The 11,028-nt window shown below is 35.2% G+C and overlaps 2 protein-coding genes across 2 annotated transcripts; one reads left to right on the top strand and one right to left on the bottom strand.

Annotated features, from left to right (window-relative positions):
- Positions 1 to 42: 42 nt before the first annotated feature.
- LOC113674331 (protein lin-37 homolog) lies at positions 43 to 5,948 on the bottom strand. The gene is made up of 12 exons (XM_089191067.1): positions 5,681 to 5,948; positions 5,133 to 5,199; positions 4,738 to 4,770; positions 3,981 to 4,025; positions 3,675 to 3,685; positions 3,462 to 3,506; positions 3,217 to 3,244; positions 2,351 to 2,546; positions 2,202 to 2,233; positions 1,943 to 2,027; positions 1,489 to 1,562; positions 43 to 1,012 (listed from the first exon to the last, which is right to left on the bottom strand). The coding sequence occupies exons 1-12, from the start codon at positions 5,709 to 5,711 to the stop codon at positions 931 to 933; spliced, it is 729 nt and encodes a 242-aa protein (XP_089047193.1). The 5' UTR covers positions 5,712 to 5,948; the 3' UTR covers positions 43 to 930.
- A 72-nt stretch (positions 5,949 to 6,020) lies between these two features.
- LOC113674325 (uncharacterized) lies at positions 6,021 to 10,694 on the top strand. The gene is made up of 11 exons (XM_027190804.2): positions 6,021 to 6,180; positions 6,263 to 6,364; positions 6,460 to 6,553; positions 6,665 to 6,732; positions 7,118 to 7,236; positions 7,835 to 7,910; positions 8,230 to 8,344; positions 8,460 to 8,798; positions 8,935 to 9,073; positions 9,659 to 9,750; positions 10,225 to 10,694. The coding sequence occupies exons 1-11, from the start codon at positions 6,139 to 6,141 to the stop codon at positions 10,266 to 10,268; spliced, it is 1,230 nt and encodes a 409-aa protein (XP_027046605.2). The 5' UTR covers positions 6,021 to 6,138; the 3' UTR covers positions 10,269 to 10,694.
- The last annotated feature ends 334 nt before the right edge of the window (positions 10,695 to 11,028 follow it).

Here is an 11,028-nt window from a genome sequence, read left to right on the forward strand (position 1 = left end):
TGTATATACTATCATGTTGGTAAAAATCGACTTTTCTAATCCATGGCTATTACTAGTTTTAATATATTATTCATTCACAACTTTATTGAGAATTATTGTAAATTTTTTTTATTATAAGAAAATAGAGCATTGTGAGATGAAAGACAGTTAATCTAAATCTATTACTAATTTTAAGAAGTCTATTTCATACTTCCTGGTTTGGTTATCATTTTATGAGGCAGCTTGTTGTAGTTTACAAAATTATGACTTCAGAGCATCTTAAAGATCAGAATCTTACATTAAAATAAAATGCTTGCAAAACATAACCTAAACTTCCTTGAGCAGTGACAAGTCAGTATAAAATGCTCTCACTTGTTTACTGTTTCTGAAAGCTTTTAGCATGGATTTGTGTAGGTAACTCTTCACAGAGCTTACAAGAAAAATTTGTCTAGCAATCAAGAACGTTCTGAATTTATGATCATTTCCTTTATTCTAACCGGTGTGATTCCATAATATTTTACAAGAAAAATAATTAGATGCTAGTCACACTTTGGGGTCAAAGGATTAGGATCTAGCTAGGAAATTCCAAGTAGTACCTGGAGAATTCTCCCTTCTTTGATGCTAAAATGCTCCTTCTGTCAAACTTCTTATAATTATGAATCATGTCTTATCTCAGACATGAAAAAACCAAGGCCTTACATGTAACCTATACAGCTATTGTTCATAATTTCTGATGAATCTAAAGCTTTTTCCACATTACCTTCCTGTTCTTTAAGTTCCGAATGACTGCAGTCTACATGACCATGTATAATACAAGATGATACATACAGATGTACAACCTAATTGTGGTGCACTGTATATTTTCATACCCCTTTACATTGCACATTAAAAAGAACTCTTCAAAAAAAAAAAACATTAAATTTAGACAGTCTAAGATCATTATTCTCTTGACTATTGATGCTCAAAGAGTTCTCGTATCTTTTTTATACTTGGTGCATAGCAGGCTTGTCTTTTAAACGAGCTATCTTTCCAACTGCAACAGAAATAGCAAAATAGAAATTAAAGCTTACATTTTCAAAATCCTTGATCACAGACAAAAAAATTAACACAAGTCCAAAAATCTTAGAAAAATCATTCATACAAAGATATACCCTTGAGATAAATAAATAAAAAATTAGCTGATTAATGTACAGTGATCCCAGAATAGACAAGTTTAACCCTTTAACTCTCATGACTGACCAAGACAGAATTTCTCCTTACAATATCAGTACAATATCAAGCAGGCAAGTGATGAGAATAAAGAAAAATATTAATTAGGGGATTATTAGTTGATCCAATACCAAATTCTCCAAGCTAACATCACAAGAACTGTATGGCAGACAGTAGGGAGAATTACTCATGAGATTTTGGGAGTTAAAGGGTTAAAACTACACTGAGGCCCAAGACCCAGTTGGAAGCTAAGGGGCCATAGATGATTTCTTGTGAACAAAGTTGACATTAATTACTCACTTGGATTTGACTTTCTTCCACCTGTCCATGTGATTTCTTTTAAGATCACTCACTGGTGGAGCTTTATCAATATCCTAGAAGATTATTGGTTAAAGATTGCTAATTAACTCGCAAAAATCAAGTAATAAAAGATGGTTTTGGTTTAGCTTTACCTTTCTCTGTAACAGAGAGCAAAATAGAAAGTTTAAGGGGGGTAAGTTTCTAAAGAAACCGTGGTGCTGCGTTGGTGAGAGAGTATAGCAGATGTAATTTAGTGTTAACAACTTAGTTGAAAATGTAATTGGCCACCGTAAAGGGTAAAAAAGCTGATGTTTCAAGTGTTAGCCCTTTGACAGAGCAATTGGAGTTTATTTTTAAAAAAAAGTTTAAGGCCTGCAATTGGACTTTTTTTCCATTAAAAGTTTAAGGCCAGCTACACAAGTTAGGAATTCTAAGACATAAAATATCTACTTACATAATGAATATCTAGTGAAAGTGTTCCTTTTGAAAGAGTACTGTTCATCTTAAAGTCTTCAATTGATTTCACTGGATCTGGAAAACTTTATAGGGAGAAAAGAGATTAATATAACATAGCAAACACCCTCATAAAACAAAAAGCCCTCATACCTGAGTTTGGCCTTATGGGTTTCTAATATAATGAATGTTTGGCGAGAGATTTGCCCTAATCATTATCTGATCTGAGACTAGCTACAAGCATTTTCTTTCTTAGTTACCTGTAAACATTCTTAGGATCACTGTCACCATTCTGTAAGAAGAAATTCAAAACAATCAGAGATTTACATCTGTGTAATGGAATACACAGCAGTTAAAACTTGAGAAAGCAGAGTAGCAGTGCTTTTTCATCTTTTTTTTTTCTACTTACACTATGGGACAAAGAAGACATGACACTCTCCTGGCTGCTTGTTGGAGATTCACCATCTTGGTTGCCCTCTTGAGAATCAGATGGCTTGGTTCCATAAGGCTTGTTCTGCATCCAGGCTCTAGCCAGGGCATACAAGGTTGTGTCTTCATTGAATTGGGCAAAATCCACACTGCGATCAAACAGCTTCATGACAAAGCTACAAAGGTAAAAAGCCAAGGGGGAACAAAACATTCCAAAGTATTACAACAGTAACCTCAAAAGCAGAGCAGAGATTTTGGATTCTCCTTTGAAAATTTAAAGCAGCCGCTGAAAAACAGTGTGAAGTAACAAGAAAATACATTTATGCTTTCTGAATAAAAAGCATTGCAGGTCATCAAAATTTAACCAAAGAAATTGGTTTGAAGGAGAGGTATTATACACCATCTTTTGCCCTATAAACATCCTGAAGATTTAATGAAATGACTTAATTGCAAATACCCAGTATCTAACTGACACTGACATTTGATAACTGTCAAACTTGGTAAAACCATTGAAGATCCTAGAAGGTTACATAAGGGTTAAAGGGAAAAGTTAGATAGATTTGATCCAAAACTGTAAGTAACACAGTCACTGAAACATTTCAATTTAGTAAAGCATTGTACTAAGCTAATCTTTGTGCAAAGGCACTCAGATAAATCTTACCTTGCTAAGGTGACAAGTATATCCACCAAAAGTCATGATCAAGACCAAAAACAAACAAATAGAAAGCAGAATCAAACATTTTTCAAGGCAGCCAATCATAAAATTATTAAATTCATTGGGTAAAGAAAACCATTAAGCATGACACAAAATCAATGATAATAGCAATATTTCTTGAAAAAAAGTACATACGGTTCTGACTACTTCCATCTGCATCTGCAAAGGAAGACAAATTGAAAATATTTGTGATCGCACTTAACAGAAATGAGGGAAAATAATTTGTATGTAAAGTTACCTAAAATCTCAGGCCCCTCAACAAAATATGACAAACTACGGTAACATCATAGCAATATAATCTATAAATACAAAAAATTTGCCATGAATTTGTCACAACTAAATCATTTCACAAAAATGCCATTTTTGCTATACTTACCATCATACCCCACATCTTTTTTGCGTCTTTTCCTTGGTGTTTTTCCTATAACAGAAGATAGAAGATAGAAGACATGTTCAGATGTTTACAGAACAACTCATTAAGAAGTCATTCTGCACCCAGAAACTAACTGAGAACTTTATAAACCTTTGTGAATAGACAAATACTTCCCAAGCAGCCATTAAATATCTGAATATAAAAAAAGATGTTTACCTGAACCACTTCTTTATTTGGAGCAAGCGTTGCATAACATGAAACAAGGAAAGAAAAAATTGAATAACAGCACTGGCAATACACATCACTCAGGTATAAACAGTTGTACAGAGAGGAAAAATATGCACATCTAAAAACGTGAAATATATTAATTGATGGTAATGATGATAATAATAACAAAATAATAATTATTATCATTTTATGACAGGGTCTTGGGTCATTTAAAGGTGGTCTTAAGGGCTCCTAAAAAACTCATAAAATTAATGTAACTGTGTCCAACTGCTAACAACAACAATTCATTCAAACCTCTTGGTTGGTGTTGAGGGTGGTGGCATTTGAAAAGCTGCAGAACTGTAAAGAAAATTAATTTAATTTTAGTTAATAGTATTTTGATCAACTGATTGTGAAGTCAGATTGTTCAAGTGAGGGTAGCCCTGAGCAAGACTGTCATTGGTAATGGTGACTGATGTGTCATCAAAATCATCAGATTTAAGCAAGGAGTTGTTATATGTTTGGTATATGTATTCTGATTACCCAGTCAAGTTGTGATGTTGATGCTTATAAGACTCAAGTGGTGTAAGTTGGTCATGATTGGTCAGTTTTGTTGATTTTTACACTGTTGTACCACTCAGAAAATTTATTCTGCACTCTCTGACAGTTACACACACAGAGTAATACATGTATATCAAACCAACATGTAAATTTGAGCAAACAACAATTGTTTAAACAACAAAGAAAAAACAACTTTTTCCCAATTTTTTGTTTAATTAGCAATTCCTGTGATTTATGAGTCGGGATAATTGAGGTTCAAATGTACCAATAACAGTCCTTCTCAAGAACATTCTTAAATGAATCATAAGACTATCCAATCAACTCTTATCCCTGGGTTCAAACCATTTCCTGTATTTTAATCAATATTTGAGAGTGGACAGTGATTTATTCAATCAACCAGAAAACAAAATAATAACAGACACCAAAAACAGAAAAACAAACAAACAAAAAAAACATTAATTTACATGGCTATACTCAAACGTAATAGGATACTGTACATAGATATTTTTACCTTCCTGTTGTAGAGCTTGTTTCACCCTCACCACTGTAAACCATTAAAACAACAAACTTAATATTGCAAACTTCATGTGTATTTGCATCACTGTAGTTTTCCTTTGCAAAAGTGACTCTCATTCTCAACTTGTAATTATTGATCTGGAACAACTACACAATACAAGGCCACTTTTGAAGGAGCATATTTCTAGTGGCTCCTTTTGCTTGGCAGTGGATGAAAAAAAGAGGAATAATGAATAAAAAACCAAACAAATCTGCTCATTTGGTGGATGGTTAAAAATGGTGCTGTATTCTGTAATGTCTTAGACATTGATTCTATACTTCCTTTCAAATTGCTTAACTTCACCATAATTGGCAGGCATTCTAGTAAAAGAACTAGTAAAAATAATTCACCTTTCCTCTGTTTTCTTTATGAGATCTTTCAGCAACACGTCAAGTCTGACCCGGGCACTTTTAACACCTACAAGTATGTGTAGTGCTTCAAATTTATACTAGCTCAAAGGTGTCAAAGAGATTTAATTTCAATTCCATTTAACTGTCTTCGTTCTCATAATCCAAACAAATAATAATAACCTATAAAAATATAGATAAAATAAGTCTCAGCATCACAATCTCATGTTCGTTATTTTGAGGTATTAAATCTCTTCTTCTCAGTTGTGGCTTTTTGTATCTCTTCGAGATGAAAATAAGCGTGAAGCTGCATTTGGGCTCACCTGTGAAATGAATATCTGGTAATTTCTAAAATTATTCTAAGCTGAGACTGGTAAAGCTTGCATACCATGCAATAATGTGTATGTTGGTCTTCAATAAATATGCTGAGCACTCGTCAAAATGATGGGTTAAAACAACATGTCTCAAGAATGAAAACGAAAATAAAATAACTGCCATTCGAAAGCAAACCTCGGATTCCTATTAGGCTATGAACAAAGGAGACTTAATACCTGAAGTAGTTTCCTCTCTTTTCGCAGCCATTGGGGATTGATCTTTCTTTGTTTCAAGCGAATTAAGCGCTAACTGTTGTTTGCAATCCAGCTCTGTTTTTGATCTTAATGTAAAATGCACAGCCAAGACAACGTTGTTGCCTGCAATGTCAAGATCGCGGAGTTTCTTAAGGTGTAATTCTCATCACAAGATCGCAGACAAATAGTGATTCTTCGAATTGGACGCCATTTTTCGGATAAAATAACCCGGATGATATATCTGCAATTTATTGGTTTATGACAAGAAGTATCTAGATATCCCACAAGACTTTGCTTTTGCTGCGTTGCGATTGGCTGAGCAGTCAATGTTGACAATTTTCAAAATATCCTCTATCCCTCCATGCAAAAAAAATTCACTTTTCGCTTGGGAAGAATATTGATTTGTTTGTTAAAATTGTACTGGAGGGCAAATTTACGCGATGTGTAACAATAATAGAACACCTGGGCCCTTATTTGGAAGCGTGAGTCTCAAAAAGGCCTATGAAGTTATCAGGTTAACTTTGAAAATATTTCGTAAAATTTCCTCCAACTCTTGATTCTCAGGTAAATTTTACATCTGAAGAGCGCGATGCGATTCAGAGTGCATTAAACCAGAAGCTTGGCCCAGAGTACATCAGCCAAAGAGCAGGGGCCGGCGGGCAAAAGGTATTTTTGTTACAAAACAAATTAGAATCAGCAATGTCAGAGAAAGCATATTTAACGTTCCTGATTCGTAATTACGTATGCATGTTATTCCTTAGCTCGCTTATGTAGAAGGATGGAAACTCATCAATTTAGCAAATGAAACCTTTGGTTTCAATGGTTGGTCACATTCAGTAACTCATCAGAACATAGGTAAGTGAAATTCACTTGTGTTCCTTCAAATGTTCGTTTACAAAATAATGATCGACAAAAATACTTTTTTATCATGTCACTAATAACACAACTGGCATGTTGGTTTTTCAGATTTTGTAGATCAGGTGGCAAACAAATACTATGTTGGAGTTAGTGCTTTCGTGAAAGTCCAATTAAAGGTGATAATTAGTGTCAATATAAGGGGTAAGGTAACAAATCCCATACTGACAACACGTTGGCCGAAGCGTTCGTCAACGCGTCGGCCGACAGTCGGTGGTGACATTTTGACATTGAAAGGAGTATTTAACACTATCAATAATACACTTTTTCGCAAGGGTAAGACAGGAAAAAAATTTCTTGTACCCTTTTTATTTTAAAAGGGATCAAACCTTAGGCCAGCCATTGTTGATTAGTAATTTAAGCTTTCGAGGGTGCTTTAAATCCATGTTTCAAAGTTATTAACAAGTTGCAGAATTTTATCTTCAACTATAAGCTTCATAAGTTTGAGCAACAGTGTTCAGCGTGTAATAGGGAAAATTTAAAATGTTTGGTGATATTTTACAGGATGGTGTATACCATGAAGACATTGGTTATGGAGTCTCAGAAGGAATGAAATCCAAAGCTCTGTCTCTTGAAAAAGCAAGAAAAGAAGCTGTCACAGATGGGCTGAAAAGAGCTCTCAAGTAAGCTGATTTCTATGATTAAAGAAATAATCTTTTTATTGATTTATGGTTGTATAACAATGAAACCTTTTTCTTCCATTTATTGGCCTAGCGTCCTCCATCTGACCCAAATATAACTGCTTATAAACACATAGCTTGCAAGCAGGCCTTCCTTATCATTTCAGCAAAAGCATTTCTTTGCCTGTGGGAAAGTATGAGGCTTGGTGAGCAATATGAGCCAGCAAGAGGTCTGTAAAGGGTCTGGGACTGATCCAGACCTGCAGCAAACCTCTCATTAACTCTTCTCAAATCTTCCTGCGGGTGAAGAAATGAGTGTCCTTCAGCCCAAATGACAAGGGCTTGCTCCAAGGCTAATATGCATTACTATCTAGCCATATTTTTTCTGCAGTCAAATAACAAGTAGGTAATTATAATTATCATGAATTGCCATCTTCTCACAGGTCAATCTGATCAATTGATCTGCTCACCACTGGCAAATGGCCTTACTTTGCTCAACCTTATCCAGAATTGCTAATTATGGATAAATGTGCTCTATATTAAGTATGGGAGTTAATCCAAAGCTTCATTGATTTCTCTACCTGAATGTTTCCTCATGTAGGAGTTTTGGAGAATCACTTGGCAACTGCATTAGTGACAAGGACTACTTAAAATTCATTACCAAACAACCAAAATCAGTAAGTATCAGTAGCCTTCCTGGAAGCAGAAATCCAACTATAGTGTAAGACAATGATGCAAGAGGGTGATCTTTAAAAATCAATTTGAATTCTCATTAGCTTCGAATAATATTTATCAAACATACTTTATTTTAAGCTCCATTACTCACACACTCTTCATATACTTTGTTTTGCATTTATATGCAAAAAAACAATTTGGTTCATAGCTTGTAATTATTATTTATTTAATGAGTTCATTAAATTGCTAATTAAATTAATTGATGTCAATTTAACGTCAAACTTTTTGTACAATAGAAATGCTGAAGTTTTAATTTTTTAGGGTACTATTCAGTATGATGTAAATCTTATGAGGAGACCTGGGAAGACAGTTGTGAGAAAAACCAAGGAAGACCAGAATTCATCTGAGATGATGAAGGAAAACTTCCCTACTGCAGGTGTATTTGCAAATACTTTCCTACTAATTATTCACTGAAGTATCAACCTGATGGTAATTTTTGAAAGTTTTTATGTACTGTGTCCTTATTCACATTATATTATCTTTTATTTCAGATGGTAGTCATGTTAACACCGAACAAGTTTATGTTGGTTCTGTGGGAAACAATGTTCAAAGCAATTTCTCTAAAGGGCAGTCTTCAGAAATGCAGACAAGGTCAGCAACAAAAGCTGATAATTTGAGAGTATTAAACAAACCAAGGACACCAACAGGAGAGTGGAATAAATCTGAAAAAGCATCACAATGTCCTCCACCATTCAAGACCCCTGGAGCAGCTTCTACCCCTGCATTGGGAACAGTTACAAAAAGCAGGACCTCTTTTGTGACCACACCCATAGAGATTAGGGCACATGAAACTGAGCCAAAGGTGGAGAACTACAGTGTCGTTCCAGAAGGTAACCTTAAATATTTCCTGAGAGGTTTTAAATTTTTAAAAGTGGGGTTCAGCTTTTAAAAGTGGTGTTTTATCTATAGCAGTAAACTGATTCTTGATCTTATGACATCTGCATGATAAGAATGGTTCTTCTTCAGATGACCCTCTTCTTTGGAATCAATCTTTTGGTTTTGATGAGGCACTCATGTCTTGTAGTGAGGAATTACTAATGAGACCCTCAGAGGGCTCTAAACCTGAAAGCAGATCTGTTCACCCATGTGATGTGAAACCTTCCAGGTATGACTTGAATAGTAATACAATTATATGAATTTTGAATTATGTGTTAACTCCAATTTGGAAAAAAACTGACCTGCAATAAAGTAAAAGCCACAGTTTGATAATCAGGGTTTGTTGAAAATGCCAAGCACTAAGGTTTTAACCAATACTTGAGTCTACAAACTTGAAAGGAATTTGATACTAACCAGTAAGCTGAAACAACATGATTGTTAAGATAATTGAAGGTGGCTTTGAACTGTGGGTCGTTTTTTTTTTAACTTTAGAGCAAGATAAATGGTTTATGCTGATTGGAGGTCACTGAATTCATGTTTTGAAACAGACACTTAGAGCCAAATTTTAGGCAGTTTCTGAAGTGTTGCTATGGTTACTTTACTTGTCCTTAATAAAAAATATATTTTTATCCTGTTGAGAAAAAATCGGGTTTTTATTTGCGACCATTTAGATCATGTCAGCACATGTTTGCGTTTTTTTCTTTTTCACACATAAGATTCTTTTTATCTTGCTGCCTGTATTCAGTATGCTTTGTTTAATTCTCAAATTTAATTTTTTATATTTCTATGTCTAAAAACGGAAAAATAACAACAGCAACACCCCGATCAATGAAAACTTCGCGTGCACCAAACCTTTCCGACCAGACCAAAACAACACTCGCAGCTCGTGTTTCCCGAATCAACCAGGTACGTATTCACACCGGCCTTTCATCTCACTCAGTCTTGGGAAAAAGAATCACGTCTTCGCAGATAGAAATGACTAATTTTAACATCTAATCTCTTCCCCCACTTTAGTAAATTAGAGCAATTTCTGTGGTTGGTCTAAGAAAACTCGTGCCACTCTCTCAACCAATCAGATGCAAAACTGAAACCAAACGAGTCTTGGTCAATGGCGTTTCCCGCGCTTCGGTCAGTTTTTTTTTTTTGTGGCGGCTCCTTAGGATTGGGTTGGTTTTCTTTCTACGCTCAGTGATTGGTCCAGAAAACTCGCGCGACTCTCTCAACCAATCAGCGAACCAAAACGAAATCGCGACTTGTTTAGTGGAAAATTGCTCAAACATGGCTCTTTATGTCAATTTCACTAATTCTTTTGCTTTCTTAAAATGAAAAAAACTCTTCAGAATTGTCTAGATTGTCATCTTTTCATTTTATTTCCCGCAGAAAATATTAAGAGGCGGAGAATAGAGGGGCATACTGTCAGGTGACCGTGAATGGAAAAGATAATACCTGGAGAAGTTGTAGCGCAAAATACAGAGTCAGAGACGCATTTATTCGCTCGACAGAGACAGTACGGCTTTAGTTCGACCTTAGAAAAAAATCATTGCTGTTGACTCGCCTCGTGAGTGATATCTGCACTGGTTGGGTTTGGTTTATAATGTCAAGTATTTTAAGATATTTTCCTCCAGAGAACAGTGTGTATTTCCCTAAAGTGGATCTTGAAAGAAATGACGGCCACACCTCGAACAAACCATAGTGCATTCCTACCCGAGGAATTCTCTGTCCCATAATACTATGAGGTGATTCTTCAGTATTGCACTGCGCGTCCTGTACTACGCATAGAAATCACATTATCAGGCGAATAGGCGCGCGCGCATTCCGAGAACACTGTATTGTTTGCAATAAACGGACTAGGTAAAGAGGTCGGATGGTCTTTAGCATAATAGTCCTTTTTTTTCGTTTTTCTTTGGTCTTTTTCATAATTTTGGGCAACAAATTATACCCTTTAAATTAGACAAGTTAAAAAAATTCATCGAAAGGGAAAAAAGATATATTTAAAAGCGTGCTCGAAGCCCGTTACTTGAGGATGCAAATTATGACCTCGAAAGCCACGACTCGAGGAACATTTTGATTCACTGGAACAAATTGTTCCATTCGCTCGAGACTTTCTACTTATCAAGTCTTTTTCAAGTGTGGCTTCAAAACCTTTGTTTCCAGCTACCTCAAATTTTACCCTGAACCGATGAA

This window comes from Pocillopora damicornis, chromosome 13 (assembly GCF_964200805.1).
Source record: "Pocillopora damicornis chromosome 13, jaPocDami1.2, whole genome shotgun sequence".
Taxonomy (NCBI): Eukaryota; Metazoa; Cnidaria; class Anthozoa; order Scleractinia; family Pocilloporidae; genus Pocillopora; species Pocillopora damicornis.